The 19615-nt window shown below is 38.9% G+C and overlaps 2 protein-coding genes across 5 annotated transcripts in view; both read left to right on the top strand.

Annotated features, from left to right (window-relative positions):
* The window catches only part of TOGARAM1 (TOG array regulator of axonemal microtubules 1), an 80979-nt gene extending 79444 nt beyond the window's left edge, over window positions 1–1535 (top strand). For 2 of the 3 annotated variants that reach the window (XM_031024573.2, XM_031024598.2), the window contains one exon: window positions 390–1535. In XM_031024573.2, coding sequence (XP_030880433.1) covers window positions 390–643 — 254 coding nt within the window. In that variant the 3' untranslated portion in view covers window positions 644–1535. The remainder of the gene's footprint in view (window positions 1–389) is intronic. The other variant, XM_081830574.1, reaches the window with a different exon arrangement.
* Window positions 1536–6882: 5347 nt separating this feature from the next.
* The window catches only part of PRPF39 (pre-mRNA processing factor 39), a 38188-nt gene continuing 25455 nt past the window's right edge, over window positions 6883–19615 (top strand). Inside the window, exon 1 of one of the 2 annotated variants that reach the window (XM_006727107.3) lies at window positions 6883–7041. The gene's annotated coding sequence lies outside the window, so the exon portion shown is untranslated. Of the gene's footprint in view, window positions 7042–11562; window positions 11787–19615 lie in introns of those variants that run through there. The other variant, XM_081830569.1, reaches the window with a different exon arrangement.

Genomic DNA, 19615 nt, shown 5'->3' with positions numbered 1-19615 from the left:
TTTTTTTTTAAAGATTTTATTTATTTATTTGAGAGAGAGAGAATGAAAGACAGAGAGAGCATGAGAGGGAGGAGGGTCAGAGGGAGAAGCAGACTCCCCGCTGAGCAGGGAGCCCGATGCGGGACTCGATCCCGGGACTCCAGGATCATGACCTGAGCCGAAGGCAGTCGCTTAACCAACTGAGCCACCCAGGCGCCCTAGAATTCTAATACTTAAAGATACCTTCTTTGGGAGGAAAGTTTCTGACCCTACTTTTCTTTAAAATGCCTGACATTTTATGACAAATGGCATCGGGAAGAAGCTTAGTATATTTTGTATGCTTTTTAATTATTCAAACTTGAATTTATTTTTTTGAAAACTTCACTATTTACTATATTTTTATGTTTCAGATATTGTTATGGAACTTTATCAAAGGAAGCCCCATGCCACAGAACAGAAAGTGTTGGTTGTTTTATGGCATCTCTTAGGGAACATGACAAATAGTGGCTCTTTGCCTGGAGCTGGAGGAAATATACGAACAGCCACAGCTAAATTATCAAAAGCACTTTTTGCACAAATGGGTCAGAATCTGTTAAATCAGGCTGCATCCCAACCATCACATATCAAAAAGAGTTTAGAAGAATTGCTCGATATGACAATATGAAATGAATTATGAATCTTTGATGAAATATAGTATGATGAAGAAAATTGTTTACATGATGACAAATGGAACTTTTTTAAAGTTACATTTTCAGTGCCTGCACTTCTCATCTGGTAAATTAAGTCAATGGCTATTTGTATTTGCAGCCAATGAATACACATCTGCCCTATATCAACCCTACCACTTGTACCCATCACACAAAAACCTAAAATAATTAATATAACCTAATATTCATGAAATCTGAGGTACAAGGAATGAGTCCAATTATATTATTTTTGAGGAACGTCCTGCTCATTTGCACTATTCTATAAGAAACCACAATTCATTGCCCTGTATGTACAATTAGATTTGTAATTAAAAATATACTTTTTATTATGTAATCATGTTCTGCTATGTCTCATTACTCAGCCTTATTTTATGAAATGAAAGAAAAGTCATTGAACTATGTTATCACAAACTAACTGTTGTGTGCTATTTGTGAAAAACATGTATTTCTGAAATCAGTCTGCTAATATGATTGTGCAGTATTAGCTTGCTTTTGCTATTGTGTTAATGTGATATATATGCTTACCATTTGGGTTAAATCATCTACATCATTGTGAAATTTAACAAGTTATAATGAAGCATGATGACCAAAGTTTAATGCTTAAACATTTTAAATGCACGTTAAAGAAAACGTGTTGAATGTAACTTACCTATTTTTGTGTGCAAACACTAAATTTTATTTCTATATGTCCCAACATTTATAAAGGTGTTATTTTGCTGCCCAGTTGTGTAATTCTCAAAAATAGTGCCAGGTCTTCTATAGCTTTTCTCAGAATTCTTGGGCTATAAGTACTGTATGCATCATAAAAAGAAAAGGAATGTTATAAAAATAAAAGGATTTATTTCTGTAGATGTGTGAGAGGTGTCCTATTTTTCCACCTTCCAAATATGTTAAAATAAAAAATATATATATTATAATATTGACCTTCATTTGGTATACTTGATATAATAATGACCTATCTCTATTGACCTAACAATAGACCTGGGTTATAGTTCTAGCTTTAGAGGAAATTAGCCATGTGACCTTGGGCAAGTCACTTGCCAGGTCTAGGTCTCAGTGTTCCAATCTCTAAAATGTGAGGACTAGACTAGGTGATTTTTAAGGTTCTATCTTGTTCTAAAAATCTATGGTTCTGTGTCATAGTTTACTCAATGATCACTTTATTACAGTTGTGAACTATCCTCATTCTTTTTCATTTCTTGTGTCACTGAGTGGTTTTCTGATGTATTTGGCTTCATTTTAAATTGTGATTCTTTGTATTACTCCAGGACTGCTGTGCAATAAAAGGGGTTTTACAGCAATTTGAAGCTAAGCTTAATGGAAAGTAAAGACTTGGTTACTTTTTCTGTTTGTAGGTACTGTAACATATATTCATAGTTACATACATGCTTTTTTTAAATGCTTTATCTTTTCTTCTAAGTGTATTTTATTATGTTTTTATAGTTTAGATCTGAAGTAAAGGACCAAAAAGTAAATATTTTTGGCTTTGTTAAGCTACAGATTGTGGCATATTCTTTGTTTTTTGTGTTTTTTTTGTTTTTGTGTTTTCATAACCCTTTAAAAATGTATAATACATTCTTAGCTTAGGTCAAACAAAAACAGACCTCTTGCGTAGTTTGTCAGCACCTGGTTTAGACTCTTTTGACCTCAGTTGTAAATCTGAAATCATCATTAAATTTTGCTTTAACCCTTAATGATATGCACCATTGAAACAATAGTTACAGATTCCAAGTTTTATTAATTTTGACCATTGTTCTTGTGTCATTGCAAATGTGCCTACTAAATTTGCATTGATTGATTGTTGAATATATGGAATGTAAATTTTAAATTTCAAAGGCAGAAGACCATTACTTTATGTATAAGCTTAATTATCCTTTTTTTTTTTAAATGTATATACTATGAATTTTGCATTCAAAAAGTACAGTAAAGGAGCACCTGGGTGGCTCAGTTGGTTAAGTGTCTGCCTTTGCCTCAGATCATGAACTCAGGGTCCTGGGATTGAGCCTTGTATAGGCTCCCTGCTCAGTGGGGAGTCTGCTTCTCCCTCTCCCTCTGCCCCTCCCCCTGCTCTTGGGTTTTCTTGCTCTCGAATAAATAAATAAAATCTTAAAAAAAAAAAGTACAGTAAATATAATCACTACTATTAATGTGAGGATTTTACATAATCTCTGTGCTTTTATTATAAAAAAATACTCATTATGTAACAGAGTCCCAAGCCTTAAAGATTTCCTGTATTTTAGTAACTTACTGATACTGAGCACTCAGAAGTCTAGCACTCTGTTATCAAGAATTGTTATCAACCCAGAAGTCAGCAAAGAATTGGAGACTGATCACTGATTGAAAGAACTAAGGAGGGATGCCCAGGTGGCTCAGTCTGTTAAGCGTCTGCCTTCCCAGCTTGAGTCCTGATCCTGGGGTCCTGGGATTGAGCCCCTGAGCAGGGAGCCTGCTTCTCCCTCTCTCTCTGCCTGCAGCGCCCCCTGCTTGTGCACTCTCTCTCTCGCTCTCAAATAAGTGAATAAAATCGTAAAAAAAGAAAGAAAAAAAATGCATTTAATACACCTAACCTACCAAACATCATAGCTTAGCCGAATCTAACTTAAACATGCTCAGAACACTTACATCAGCCTATAGTTGGGCAAATCATCTAACACAAAGCCTATTTTATAATAAAGTGTTAAATATCTTATGAAATTTATTTAATACTGTACTGAAAGTGAAAAACAGAATGGTTGTATGGGTACAGAATGGTTTTAACTGTATTGGTTGTTTACCCTTGTGATTGAGTGGCTGTGTGCTTAATCACTCTTGCACCACTTTGAAGTTGAAAAATTGTTAAGTTGAAACATTATAAGTTGGAGATTGTAGTACTTTCCAAAGATGCTGACTGTCCCTTCACCTGTGTATTTCTTAAATCTTGGCAAAGGGAGTGTACCTGGCACTCTTAGGATACATAGTTAAGGTGAGTGGAAAGTTGTTCATGAATAGTTCATGCCAACACTCCTACAGAACAAACTGTTCGAACCATTCTTGACTGTTTAAGCTAGCATATTGAATTTATACATATTTATATGTATATGTTAATATGTAATATTACAAATATATATAATGTATATTACATATATATACTTTAAAATCATTTCCTTCTCAGTCTAGCACTCAGTGAATTTTCTCATGCATTCTCCATATTTTTGTCAACATAAATTTGTAACGTTTCAACTGTCTTGCTATGTAAGTCTTGCTATACAAGTTTGAGGTTATAATTGGCGTCCAGAATATGCTGAAATCCGATTCTGTTATAAGTTTAGAAAAAATGATAAGTGTTGGGAATGGGGAGTAAGAAAAATTAGCCTCTTCATGCAAGGTGAAGCCTCCACAGATTAGGAGAGATCTCTATAGATTTCCATTAAGGCAGAAACAGTCTTTTCAGTTCAGTGAGTAGGGGCTGCTTTTGTTTGATGAATGGAGCTCAGGGAAAGGTAATGAGTTAAGGGTATTCAAGTTATTTGAATTCTACCACATGCCCATTTCACTTCTTTGGTTCTGCTCTTTCCTGAACAATGCCTTAATCTTCATAGAAGATTTCTGACAAGACTATGGAATCAACTGACATTGTAATTTAGCAACATGGGCCCCAACTTTGAGTGTGTTTGGCTCTTTTAGCCCCATGGCTGCAAAGAATAAATTCTTCTGTTACTATCAGAGGAAGTCCTTAATTTTTGGTTCCTACTTCAGGAATTTAGAAATCTGATCTTATGTCATTCTCTTTTAAGCTGTCCAGTGTTATTATAAATAAAATTCCACCCACACTTCTGCCTAAACCTTTGCCTTCCATGGTCAAATCATTCTAGATGACTACAGTTAATCATTTTTTACCATATGTGTACTGTATGCACTGTGTTCCATAAACCCCAGAAGGACTTCTGTTGGTACCAGCTGGGTTTTTACTGTTTTCTCAGCCCTGGTTAGGACTAATCCAACTTGTTTCTATTTCCCTGACCGTCTGTTATCTGCAACTGTTCTTGGAACTTGTTTCACAATTCTTATTTACTAGCAAATACAACTAACTAACTATATATGACTAATTTAAACAGAAGAAAGGTTTATAAAAAAGATCTGGTGTCCCAGTTTTATGAGACTGGGAAGCTAACTAGCTAATAAGAATGTCCACCTTGCATTGCAGAGCTAGTCCACTAGCCTGCTAGTATTACAGAAGAGAGCCACCACATCACCCCACTGATACCACACACTGCCACACTGGATGTTGGCCCTACGAGCCCTGTGTTCATATCGCTAAGAGTGTGTGTGTGTGTGTGTGTGTGTGTGTGTGTGGTGGTGGAGGGGGACTAAGAAAGTATCAGGTAGTTTCAGCTTCTACAATGAGGTATAGGCTCTCTACTTCAGAAAGTGGGGATGTCCCAGAGGGAGGGGTTTCATATGCTAAAAAAAATTAAAAATGTCCACTGCATAAGTCACTGATATATGGAAGGTGATGGAATCAATTAGGACAAAAAACATTGCATTAAATTTCACATTTATGTTGGTTAGTTTTTATGTTAGTCTGGGTCCCCCAAAAAGTAGATGCCATAATGGCAAGAGATTTATGGAGGAAAACTAGTGGAGATTTTCAAGCAGGAGAGTGGGAGCTAGAGCACTCTCTGGAAAGGTAAGATGTAGAAAACTAAAGGGAAACAATGAATCTACAGTGAATAAAGATGAAGAAGTAGATAGATTTTTATAAAATGGCTATAGGAGGGGGATGGGATCTCAGAGCTAATTTTACTTACTGATGAAGAATTTGAAATAAGTTTAGGAAAGATTGGAAGAACCAGAAAAGGAGTGAAGGCAGCATGGCAATTAGAGCCAGTTCCTAATAGATTACTCCCTTAACTTTCCTTCCCATAGTAAACATCTAAAAGTTGCTGATTAAACCAGTAAAAAGCATAGCTGCCCTGAGAATCCAAAAGTTAGCTTCAATAGTAGAAGCAATGGAAAGGGAAAGCTGCAACTACATGCAGTTTGATGAAAGTGAAATGCAGTCAGTAAGAAGACTGATTTTTTTAAGGGTTTATTTATTCATTTAAGTAATCTCTACATCCAAATTGGGGCTCAAACTCACTACCCTGAGTTAAAGAGTAGCAGGCTCCTCTGACTGAGCTAGCCAAACGCCCCTGATTTTGATATTTGAAAGCAAAGGTGCTATTGAGAGGATTTATGATTAACAGCATTGTAGATAGGAAACATCATCTTGCAGAGAAATATTTTTGGAATCAGGGGTGCCTGGGTGGCTCAGTCCTTAAGAGTCTGCCTTCAGCTCAGGTCATGATCCCAGGGTCCTGCGATTGAGCCCCGCATTGGGCTCCCTGCTCTGCTGGAAACCTTCTTCTCCCTCTCCCACTCTCCCTACTTGTGTTCCCTCTCTCACTATGTCTCTCCCTGTCAAATAAATAAAATCTTTAAAAAATATATATATATTTTTGGAATCAGATTCCAAAGGAGGAACTCGCAACCCAATTGTGATACTACTGAACCTTCAACAGAGATTGCATGGCAAGTGGTGGGTGAACTCAGGAACCTTGTCGCGGAAATAGGAGAGAGGCCAGATTCGGAAAAAAAAAAAAATTTTTTTTAAAGTGAGGTTGGGAATGTAACTGAAAAGGACTGCTAATACTGTCAATGTAAGCAGCCTTCATTTGTCCAGAGGATAATTTCATATAACCCTTTAATGATCAATTCCCCAAGCCCCTAACTTGTTTCCTCTATTGTTTCCTTTTTTTTTTTTTTACTGTTTCCTCTTGAGGAAACCTGAGAGGACCCAGAGTCTGTATCATCCTGAAGTAGAGATTTAAGGCTGAATTTCTGTTCATGTTTAGTAGGTAAAGGGGTAAAAGCTGGGCAATTGTTGGGAAAACCTTAGATTTGCTCCGAAAGACAATATTTTCCTTTGGAGGGGTGGAGCGCTGTGTTTAAGATCAAGGATGTAAAAGGCCCTAAACACTGTCTTTTGGCTTAGAAAGTCCCCACAGCGGGGAGAAAACAGCAGGAGCAGCTGCCGGGTCTTCGGCGGCGGCCGCGGGGCGGAGACCGGGCGGAGACCGGGCGGAGAAGGGGCGGGGCCAACTGCCCCTCCCCCCTCCCCCCAGGATCCCGCGGAGGGCGAGGCCTGCGCGCAGCGTTACCACGTGATTCCTTCGCCTCCGGGGCACCGACGCATGCGCGCCGTGCTCTCGACGAGGCGGCCCTGGTGCTGGTGGCGGCTGCTGCGGAGTCTGTGGGACGGAGACGGTGGAAGTGCCATCTTCGGCTCGGTTGGCCCAGACTGCGGCTCATGGCATTGAGTGGCATCCGTCGTCAGGTCAGCCGGGGCGGGCGTCTTGGAATTGGCCGGGCGGGGTGCGGGGGTTGATTGGCGGGGCAGGATGGGGCCTGCCTTGTTTCAGGCCGCACTGGGGTTGCGGCCTCCCTCAGCCGCCCTGTTTGAGGCCTGGCCTGGCCTCGGCTCCCAGCTGTCCATTCCTTTCTCCTTCCCACCTGTTGGGTGGAGCAGGGCGAGATTACTTTTCTTAGACCAAACGTTTCTCTGACGAGTGCGCCTCATGAAGAAGGGCGGGGAAATGCGGGCCTCCACGGTGACTTAGGAAGCGTTTTGGGGGTTAAGTGTGAAGCCCTAGGTTTCCCAAGAGCTGGAAACCAGTGTGCTGGGACGACTGGAAGTGGAAGGGGCTCAATAGTAGCCGTCAGAGGATTGAGAGAATTCAAATTCTGTTAAAAGCTTGTAGGCGCCATGTAGTGGCACGTTCCGCGTTCCGACTACACAAGCCACACTGTTGGGACACTGAGTCACAGCACCCCAAAGATCAGCCAGAGCTTTTGGCAGCATAGCATAATCAGAAAAATCAGACATTAAAGATCCTAGTAGGATCTTTTAAAGACACCTATTTAAAAACAGTATTTACCTTTCGTAATCAGAAACCAGCACTGGTGTTTTTCTCGCTCTGAAATCACATCTTTAATTAAGTCGTACTGCTCTTAATGTGTTATTGATGATCTTACAATACTATATTATTTTATGCCGATTAAATTGTTTTTAGTTTGATGTTCTTGTTGCCTTCTCTTTAAGGACTTGAGGTTATTTGGCAACTGATCCAGTCTGTTCAGAAATACTTTAAACTTTTTTTTACAGCTGGAAAGGTTGAAGCTTAAGAAAACACATTTTATACAGGGAAGTATGAAGCTCAGGTTGGAACTTAAGTGTTTTGGTCTCTCTGGGACCTTAAGTGGATTGAAAAAAACAACTGTCAGGTACCCCCCTCACCCCTCCCATTTATAACCTCATTCTAGAGTTGCACAAGTTGGAACTTTCCACTGTTCAGCTTCTGGTAGGGATAAAGTGAATGAAAGGAGTTGTGCTAAAGAACTCTCGTTCCTAGACTGTGAACTTTGGAATAATTAGGGGTTGACCAAAGATGCCTAATTAGTAGGTGGTATGAGATACTTGAAGTGAGAATTGAAAAACAGGGTTTTTGTAGTGTCAGAGTATTTGGTAATATTTTTGCTTGCTTACCTATAGTTGAGTAAGAAAAAGAATTTTATAAATCAAATTATAAAAGGTGTGTGTACACGTATGTCATAAAGAGAAAGAATGGGCACCTGGCCACCTCAGTCAATAGAGCACGTGACTTTTGATCTCGGGGTTATGAGTTCAAGCCCCACATCTGGTGTAGAGATTATTTAAAAATCTTAAAAAATAAATAAGGAAAAGAACAGAACCTTTTCTGGTATGTTAATAACTAATCTGCATGAAACATAGGATTTTGTGTGTGTGTGTGAAAAATAGTCAAAAGGAGAAAGAAAGTAGTAGTTCCAGTCGAATGGTGATTTTTTTTTTCCCCCAAAGACTTGGAGGTGATGCAGTCATTTATGTAAATATATGTATATAAAGTTAAGTTTCTGGAACATATTAAGTGTTTAATATGTGGAAATTAAAAAGGTCAATCTGTGAACATTCTTCTTAGCCTCTAAAACAGTTGCCAAAACCAGTGGTTGTGATAGTCTCTTCTTAACAACTTGTGTCTTCAAATTGACTTATCTGTGGATGAGGAACAGAGTAACTTGTAGATTGCAAAGCTAGTTGATTTGCAATACTCAGATTACTGACTTTTTAGTCCTTAGTGATGACTTTAGATATTTTTGTGTTGCTCTGTTTATGAAAAGAATAATACATGGTGTGATTTTGAGTGCCTACAGGGAGTTAAGAGAGAGGTATTAAATTAGACTTCACATTTTTAATTAAGTATGGGTTAAGTGATCCTCCAAAAGACCTTTTAAATTTTAAGATGGCATGCTAAATTGTTAGTGAAATGTTTAATGTATGCTATAACTGAACTAAAAGTTGAATGTATGATATAGAACTGTATTTTTTAATGTACTACATAGTCACATTATAATTTACCATGTTTCCTTTCATGCTTGTGGACTTTGGGCCTCTAATAAGATTTTTTAAGAAAGTGAAATGTAGTAAAAAGGCATTGTTTGAGAAAAGGAGGAAAGTTTTGTTAGTCTAAGAGAATAGAGTAAGCCAAGGTTTGGACATGAAAACTACATTGGGCTCTGTAAATAGCAATGAGGAGGAATACTGTAGGATTAGTATGTTTGAAAAGTTAAGTTGGGGCCAGATTTGTCACTCACTTTTTCAACAGAGATTTAGTGTGCTATTATATACTAGACACTGTTTTAGGTTCTAGGAACACAGTAGTGAATAAAACCATGGCCTCTGTTCTGTATTTAATATTATAGTAATATTAATTTATTAATAATTAATTTATTTATTTATCTGTAGCAGTAGTGTAGCAGTATTTTTCAAATTTTTTGACTGCGACCCATAATAGGTTGTACATGTAATATTGCATCCCAATAAACACCAGTTGCATTCTGTATGTATTTCAACAATATGCCCTCAATGTGTGCGTGAACTCTGATATATTGTTTTCAATTCTGTATTTTTCCATTAAAAAAAATGAGGAGCTGATTTGAAGCAGTCTGAAAATTGAAAAACATTACTCAAGAGGGGATATAAAATAGGGACTCCTGACTGGCTGGCTCAGTCAGTAAAGCCTGCAGCTCTTGATCTCTGGGTTGTGAGTTAGAGCCCCATGTTGAGTGTGGAGATTGCTTAAATAAACTTTAAAAAAAAAAAAAGAGGGGAGATGATAATTACTTAAACTATAGTAATAGCAGTGTGAGTGAAGAGGATAGTTAATCTTTATGGCAAGGTATTTGTGATTATTTTGTGAATGAGGCTTAGAGAGGTTAAGTATCTTGCTCAGTGTTCCCTAATGAGTAACTGGGCCAGATCTTTAATTCAGTTCTGTCCGACTCTAAAGCCCAAGTACTTTATTTATTTTTTTTTAATGATTTTATTTATTTTTTGACAGAGAGAGTGAGAGAGCACAAGCAGGGAGAACAGTAGAGGGAGAGGGAGAAGCAGGCTCCCTGCTGAGCAGGGAGCCTGATGCGGGACTCCATCCCAGGACCCTGGGATCATGATAACTATCTAAGCCACCCAGGCGCCCCTAAAGCCCAAGTACTTTATTATACAACTTCTCATGTGGCTATGAAAATAATATATTAGTTTTTAGTCTGGGGGGACTAAGGACTCTGATGCTATTTATTTATTATTCAATGAATTGAGTGTGTAGTACTAGTCCTCCCGGTGTACTCTATCCCTGTGTATTGGTAGATCTGGTCCTTACTCACAAGAAACTTGTAATCTAGTAGGAAAGATGATATCAAACAAGTACCACAAATGTGATTTGTGCTATGGAGAAAAAGACAGAATGCTGTGGAAGCATCATTGAGGGAAGCTAACTAATTTGGAGTGTATGGGAAAACTTTTTAGGAAGTGATGTTTAAACTTCACACACAGAGGAATGAGGCTTCAGCTAGATTGAGGGTTCTAAGTGGGGATGGGGTATAGGGGTAGGAGAGTATTCCAGATGGAGGAAACTGAGTACACTAAGGCCTTGAAAGTGGAAAGGAGCTGAACTGGAAAACAAAACAAAACCAAACTTCAACAAAAATAGAATTTCTTGGCTGCAGAAGTTTTTAGAGAATGGGGAGAGTTTTGGTGTTAGCATGGGTTAGCATGGGACTGTCTCTCTTCCTTACTAACCATATAACCTTTGACAAATTATTTAATCTTAGTTTTGTTGTTCCCATTTTTAAAAATGGGTAAGTGACATTCAGCAGAATACTTGTTCAATAAATGGTGTCTCAGGATTATCACAAATAGCTGGTAATTGAAATCATAGCAGTATATGATGACATGCTTTCATTCATTCATTCTTTCACAAATAAGTGTCTTCAGTGTGTCATGTAACTCAGTATGCAATAATTGAATTTTGTGTGTGTGTATAATCACAGCAAATGTCACAAAAGAATATACCTTTACTGTGTGCGAAGCACTCTGATAAAATTTTTTTCCATTTTAGTTTTCATTTGCAAAAAGAGAAAAAGCTGGTCTGGAGCAGTCTGCAGTTTGAAAAATACTGGTCTAGTGGGGAGATAATGATTAAACTATAGCAGTAGTACTGTGGATAAAAAGAAGGGGATGGTTAATTTTTATGTTGGGTATACTAAATGAGTAAATTATTTGCTATGTTATAGTATAATATTATGGCTAAAAGAAAAAAAATAGAGGACGGTAAAGGGGATCAAATATGGTAAAAGGGATCATGTATGCCGGGGATGGGAGCAAGTTACAGTTTTAAATAGGATTGCCCAGGTAGGTCTTACTGAGAAGGTGACCAGTATTTCTTCCTCTCTCCCTCCCCCTCTCCCTCCTTCCCTCCCTCCCTCCCTTCCTCCCTCCTTCCCTCCCTCCCTCCCTCCCTTCCTTCCTTTTAAGATTTATTTATTTGAGAGAAAGAGGGAGTGGGTTTGGGAGCGGGTGTTGGGAGGGAGAGGGAGAGAATCTCAAGGAGACTCTCTGCTGAGCACAGAGCCCCACACCAGGCTCAATCTGAGGACTCGGAGGTCATGACCTGAGCCGAAATCAAGAGTCAGACACCCCGAGAAGGTGACATATCAACAAAGGAGAAGGTAAGGAAGGCATCTGGGAGAAGATCACTTTGGGTAGAGGAAACAGCCATTCAAAGGCTCTAAGGCTGGAGAATATGGTCTGTTTTAGAGAAAACAAGATGTCAGTGTGGCTGGGGGTGAGTGAGGGCAGGAGTCGAGAAGATGAGGTCAAAAGATAAATGGTAGGAGGGGGACAGTAGGCCTTTCAAGGACATTGACTTTTACTCTGTGAGATAGAGCAGTGGAGTGGCATGGTCTTATTTATGTTTTAGAAAGAATACTATCTGCTATGCTGAGAATGGACTGGGGACAGGGAGGTAGGGGTGGGGTGCAGCAAAAGGGAAGAAGACGGTTATCTGTAGAAGGTTATAGAAGACTATAATAGTATTCTAGATGAGAGATGAGTGGTTTGAATGAGAATTGTAAGAAGTGGGATGCTGAATATATATGAAAGGTTCCATAACAAAGTGGTTGGGTGTGAGAGAAAGAATAATTCAGGATGACTCCCAAGATTTTCGGCCTGAGCAACTAAAAGGAGGATTTTCTGTCAGCAGATATGGGGAAGGCAATGGATAGAGCCAAGTTTTGGGGGAGAGATCAGAAGTTCACTTAGGGACATTTTGTAATTTGAAATGGTTGTGTATGTGTAGATGATAAAAATAGCAGTTAGATATATGGATCTGGAGTCTGGAAAAAAGGGCTGGAGATAGAATTTGGGAGCTGGCATATAATTAGTATTTGTATTTAAAACCGTGTGAGATTGGGAGTTAATGGAGATAGAGAGGGATAGATGACCTTGAAAGAAAGATCAAGTGCCTGAGGAGACTAGTGCTCAGGAGGAAGAGTGATTGTGAGATAGAAAGAGGTGATGGTGTGACTTGGAAGCCAAGTGAAGGAAATATATCAAATGGAAGAACATTATCAGCCCAAGGAGAGTGTCGGTTGAGAAAAGGAGAGAGTTGAGGACAAAATCTTGGGTGCTACCAATTCTTAAAGGACTGTTGTGAAGAAAAAAAAATTCTTCAGAATGGTAGGAGGAAAGCTAGGTGAATGTGATATGTCAGAAAAGGCAAGAAAAGGAGAACCTTTCAAGTAGAAAGTCATCATTACTGTTGGATGCTGTAAGGAGTAGATCAGGAAGATGAATTAGGAAATGTTTAATTGGACTTACTGAACAAGAAGATTGTAACCTTGGCAAATTTTAGAGAGTGATGAAACCAAATTGAAGAGGAAATAGAGGTTACAGAAGTAGAGATAAGAAGCTTGTACAACTTCATTGGCTTTGTCCTTAAAACAAAATCCAGATCCTTTTTTTTTAATTTTTAAAAACATTTTTTTGTAAAGATTTTATTTATTTATTTGACAGAGAGAGACACAGCAAGAGAGGGAGCACAAGCAGGGGGAGTGGGAGAGGGAGAAGCAGGCTTCCTGCTGAGCAGGGAGCCTCATGGGAGGCTGGATCCCAGGAACCCGGGATCATGACTTGAGCCAAAGGCAGACGTTTAACGACTGAGCCATCCAGGCGCCTCCAAAATCCAGATCCTTAACATAGGTTATGATTGATTACCCTTTATTTGTTTTTAAGCTGAATTGTCGTATATATGTTACAAATTATATAGAAGAAGAAGAAAAACATCTACATGTTTGAATGCTATTGGAAGTGATTTAAGACACTGAGAGAAACTGCTAAGTGGAGAGTAAAGATAATTTAAGATCCACCATTCTTGAGAAGATGGGTGGGAGAAATGATCAATTCATGAGTTCAGGGTGTGACCTTTGCTAGGAGCAGAGATATTTTATCCATTATGACCAAGGGAAGGAGGAGGACCAATGATGATTATGTATTTCAGCCATTGTAGGAGTGCTATAGTAGAGATACAAAACAAATACTTTTTGAGAGTGGAAAAGAGGCAAGATTATAAATGAGGCAAGGGGATTCGGAGGTTGGTATCATAATAGATTTGCTTCTTGGAGATGTAAAGAATTTTAAGAAAGAAATGGAGACTTAATAGAAATATAAGGATAAAGACTTACCATTGGTTGTGGCAACTAGTTCATTATGAGAAATTAGTATTTTTATTTGGAGTGGTATGGACTGGACTGCATGGTGAACCAACAGATGATTATTTTCCTGGGAAAAATGCTGCAGTGAACACCCTTGTTCATGATTAATTCTTTAAAATGGACTTTATTTTTTTTTTTTAAAGATTTTATTTATTTATTCATGAGAGATAGAGAGAGAGAGGCAGAGGCAGAGGGAGAAGCAGGCTCCCCGCGGAGCAGGGAGCCCGATGCGGGACTCGATCCCAGGACCCTGGGATCATGACCTGAGCTGAAGGCAGACGCTTAACCGACTGAGCCACCCAGGCGTCCCCTAAAATGGACTTTAAAAAGAATTATTTCTAACTATAGAAATGTCACTTTTTATGTATTTCTCTTTTATCTGGCAACTTTGTTAGTCTAATCCTTCTAATAGTTGCCTGTGGATTCCTCATTATTTCTTTAAGAGAAAATTCTACAAGTGTTATTGGTAGGTCAAAATATACTTAATTTTAAGGTTTATGCTACATGTTAGCATATTGAAATTTGAGAATATAACCCAAAAAAATAGCTTTTCAAAAATGGGTATTTACATGAGAAGATGTACTGTGATGTACTTAGTAAAGCCAAATATTAGGAAGGACTCAAACCAAATTGAGGGATATTTAAGCAAATCCAGCGTATTGCCCTTCTTGCTTATCTGTGTTTCTGTGAATGCGCTAAACAAGGACTTGTCTCAGAACTGCTCTTTCTGCTGCCTGGAATTTTCTTGCTCTACATATCTGTATAATTGACTTACTACATCATCCTCTCTTTTTTTTTTTTTCCCCTTAGCACTTAGTATCTTGTACATATTGTAGACATACTTTTTTTTTTTTTTTAAGAAATGTCCGTATTCTTTGAGACACCTGGGTGGCTCAGTCGGTTAAGCGGCTGCCTTTGGCCCGGGTCATGATCCCAGGGTCCTGGGATCAAGTCGCACATCGGGCTTCTTGCTCAGTGGGGAGCCTGCTTCTCCCTCTCTCTCTCCCTCTGCTTGTGCTCTCTCTGTCAGATAAATAAAATCTTTAAAAAAAAAAAAAAAGAAAGAAATGACTGTATTCTTCAACTAAAATGTCAGCTCCTTGAGAGTAAGGACTTTGTTTTGTTCACAGTTAAATTTCCAGTGCTTAAGACAGTATCTGACACACAGAAGTTGCTCACTAAATATCTTTTGAATGAATATTATTACACAAGGAAATGATATTGGTTAGAGATTTTTTTTTTTTAAGATTTTATTTATTTATTTGACAGAGATAGAGAGCTCAAGTAGGCAGAGTGGCAGGCAGAGGGAGAGGGAGAAGCAGGCTTCCCGCTGAGCGGGAAGCCCGATGCGGGGCTCGATCCCAGGCCCCTGGGATCATGATCTGAGCCGAAGGCAGACGCTTAATCGACTGAGCCACCCAGGCGCCCCTAGAGATTTAAAAAAAAAAAAAAATACTAAATGAACAGGGTTTAGCATAATTTGTAAACCTAATTTCAGTAAAATAAAAAATAAGATAACATAAAAATGAAATAATATCGTGTAAACCCTAGAGGACAAAGGACAGAAGAGGAAGTATCAACATGAGAATTAAAACGTTTTGGAAGAAAAAAGATGGACTGGATTTAACTGATGAACTTAGGTTTTCATTTTTCTGCATTCAGTTCTTTGCCTGCAGAGAGGGAAGTTAATAAGAAATATGAGGAGTTGTCCCACAAAACTCCAGAAAGGCTCAGGAATATTGGTTACCACGTGCCTCTGAAAGTGAGAATGCTGAGTGGAGCTAAAAATTCTAGAATTGGTTGGAAGTCTGGAGTAGATTAGACCCTCCATTTTCCTTCTCCATATAATATAACTGGCAAAAAACTAGATGTTTATTATTTGAAAAGGGTGGAACAAGAGAAGTTTTGACACAGCTGATGGGAGTTGGGACAGGGGTGAAGGGTCTTGATGAAAATGGAAAATTGAATGAAAGTGTACATACTGAATGGTGAGATCACTAGCCCTGTTTTTCTTCTTTGTCCCAGAATGCTTACTGCCTTCTGTATATATTTTTAGGTTGAAACATTCTTCTTTGGGAAAACTTAACACCAGGGAAATGATGTAAAGCCCTGACATTTAGTGAGTTCCCCCTCAATAGAATGCCATCCTGCACTGAGGTTCACAGTGTTCAAGCTTTATGTAGCTTCTGATTTTGTGTGATGCCTCACACTTCTTGAACAGCAGTTTGAAGATCACTCTACTTGAGAGACCAAAACAAATAGTCAAAAAATACTCAGAAGAGACAGTGCTGAGAACAGAAGAAAATTTAAAGTGATTTATAGAGACATAGGAGATACTGCACCAGTGAAACAGGAATAGGAGACTGTAAAATGGATTATTCAGAGTAAAAAAAGGGAATTAAAATTTTGATTCATATATTAAAAATCTAGTAAAAGTGATCACTCAGAGTAGAATGAGTCATAGGGTAAGAAAAGTAGAGGATCAGTCCAGGAGGTCCAACAACTGAGTAATGTGAGTTCAACAAAGATAAGATAGAAAACCAAGGGAAGAAAATTATTACATAAATGATAAATATGGAATATAAGAATTGAATGATGTAAATATCTAGAGTAAAATAGGCCTTCTGAATGAATGCCAGCAGAATGAGTAGAAAAGACTTACCCTAAGGCTCATCATTTTGGAATTTCAGAACACCTGGATTAAAAGCTACCATGGAGAAAAACAGGTCTCAAATAGAGGAGTTTTCTCAATAGCAACACCCTAGGGGCGCCTGGGTGACACAGTCGGTTAAGCGTCCAACTCTTGGTTTCAACTCAGGTTGTGATCTTGGGGTTGTGGGATTGAGCCCTGTGTTGGGCTCTGCGTTCAGGGTAAAGTTGGCTTGGGACTCTCTCTTCTTCCCTCCCTCCCTCTCCTTCAGCCCCTCCCCTCTGTGCTAGTGCGCAAGCTCTCTCTCAAATGAATAGATCTTCAAAAAAAAAAAAAAAGCAACACCCTGTGCTAGGAAACAATGAAAAGATTCCTTCAAAACCTTTTTTTTTTTTTTTTTAAGTAATCTGAATGCTTAACATAGGGCTCAAACTCACCACCCTGAGATCAGGAACCTAGTAAGAGCAAAAAATGTCTAAAATTGAAAAATCAAGAAATAAGATAGACCTCCAGATAAACTCTGTTGTCTGCTGGTTTTATGGAGTCAAGGTCAACAGCTTTTTTCCTCCTTTTAAAACTTCTGCAAAAATTCTTCTGTCAGGACACCTGGGTGGCTCAGTCGGTTAAGTGGCTACCTTCAGCTCAGGTCATGATCCTGGGGTCCTGGGATCGAGCCCCACGTCTGGCTCCCTGCTCAGCAGAGAGCCTGCTTCTCCCTCTGCCTGCCACTCTGCCTACTTGTGCTCTATCTCTCTGTTAAATAAATAAATAAATAAAATCTTAAAAAAAAATTCTTTTGTCTTTTCCTCAGTTATTTTATTTTTATTTTAAAAGATTTTATTTATTTGACAGAGAGATAGTGAGAGTTGGAATACAAGCAGGGGGAGTTGGAGAGGAAGAAGCAGGCTTCCCGCTGATCAGGGAGCCCAGTGAGGGGCTCGATCCCAGGACCCTGGGATCACGACCCAAGCCGAAGGCAGATGTTTAACGACTGAGCCACCCAGGCACCCTCCTCAGTTATTTTGAAGTATAACATCAGGATTGGAAAATGCTATTTGAGGAATTTGTTTGCAGTGATACTTTGATTTATGTGAATTTATAGACTTCCACATGCTTTTATCTCATCTGATGTTCTCAACAGCCCTATGCAAATATTGTTAGTCCCTAATTTAGAAGTGAGGAAAGTAAGACTGATGTAGGATCACATGCTATTAAGGGAGAGAACTTAGACTCACTCCCCTTAGCCCTGTTCATTCTAATATTTACTGTACTATATCTCATGATGAAAGAAGGATTTGGATGGGTACCGGGGGGGCTTAGTCAGTTAAGCATCTGCCTTTGGCCCAGGTCATGATCCCAGGGTTCTGGGATCGAGCCCCATGTTGGGCTCCCTGCTCATCGGGGAGGTTGCTTCTCTCTCTTCTCCCTGTTTGTGCTCTCTATCTCTGTCTCTCTCAAATAAATAAAATCTTAAAAAAAAAAAAAAGGATTTGCAAATTCTAATTCCTGGTCTTTTGTACTTTATATTTCCTAATTTACTTATAATTAAGCTGTTGTCTTACTTTTTTTTTGTGATAAAAGCCACATAACATAAAATTTACCTTAACTGTTTTAAGTGTATAGTTCAGTAGTGTTAAGTATATTCACATGGTTGTAAACAGATTACCAGAACTTTTCATTTTACCAATCTGAAACTGTACTCATTAAACAGCTCCCCTTTTCTCCCTCACTGCATTCCCTGGTAACTGCATTCTATTTTGTTTCTATGAATTTGATTACTCTAGATACCTCATATAAGTAGAATCATACAGTGTCTTTTTTTGTGACTGGCTTACTTCACTTAGCATAATGTCCTCAAGGTTCATCCATATAGAATATGACAGGATTTCTTTCATTTTAAAGGCTAAAGAGGGGCGCCTGGATGGCTCAGTTGATTAAGCATCACACTCTTGATTTAGGCTCCGGTTGTGATCTCGGGGTTGAGAGATTGAGCCCTGTTTCGGCTTTGTGCTGGTTGTGGAGACTGCTTAAGAGTCTCTCTCTGCCCCTCTCCTCTTGCTCGCTTGGGCGCTCTCTCTCATTCTTTTTCCCTCTCTAAAAAAAACACCCTAAAGGCTGAATAATATTTAATTGTGTATACTACATTTTGTTTATTCATCTGTCAGTGGACATTTGAGTTGCTTGCTCCTTTTGGCTGTTGTGGGTTGTGCTGCTGTGAATGTGGGCGTGCATGTAGCTCTTTGAGTCCCTGCTTTTAGTTAATTTGGATATATACCAAGTGGGATTCTTTGGTCATATATAGTAGTTCTGTTTTTAATTTTATCAGGAACCTTCATACTGATTTCTGTAGCTGTTGCATCATTTTACAGTCCTACCAACAGTGTGCAAGGATTCCAGTTTCTCATCCTTGCCAAGACTTATTTTGTTTTTTTGTTTTTGTAGTAGCTACCATGATGGTTGTGATGAGATACCTCATTGTGATTTTGATTTGTGTTTTTCTGATGATTAGTGATGTTGAGTATCTGTTCATATGCTTGTTGGTCATTTGTATATCATCTTTGGAGAGATTCTGTTGAAGTCTTTTACCCATTTTTAAATCAAGTTACTTTTTTGTTTCTGAGTTGTAGTTCTTTATGTATCCTGGATATTAACCCATAATTGGATATAAGATTTACAGATATTGGGGTGCCTGGGTGGCTCAGTCGTTAAGCGTCTGCCTTTCGCTCAGGTCATGATCCCGGGGCCCTGGGATCGAGCCCCACATCGGGCTCCCTGCTCCTTGGGAAGCCTGCTTCTCCCTCTCCCTCTCCCCCTGCTTGTGTTCCCTCTCTCGCTGTCTCTCTCTCTCTGTTAAATAAATAAATAAAATCCTTAAAAAAAAAAAAAAAAGATTTACAGATATTTCCTCCTATTCTTATGTTGTCTTTTCACTCCGTTGATTGTGTTCTCTGATGCACAAAAGTTTTTTTTTTTTTTTTTAAAGATTTTATTTATTTATTTGACAGAGAGAGACATAGTGAGAGCAGGAACACAAGCAGGGGGAGTGGGAGAGGGAGAAGCAGGTTTCCCGTGGAGCAGGGAGCCCGATGTGGGACTCGATCCCAGGACCCTGGGATCATGACCTGAGCCGAAGGCA

Source organism: Leptonychotes weddellii, chromosome 9, assembly GCF_054177405.1.
Source record: "Leptonychotes weddellii isolate Sample4059 chromosome 9, ASM5417740v2, whole genome shotgun sequence".
Lineage (NCBI taxonomy): Eukaryota > Metazoa > Chordata > Mammalia > Carnivora > Phocidae > Leptonychotes > Leptonychotes weddellii.
This window is presented reverse-complemented; position numbering and strand designations above follow the sequence as displayed.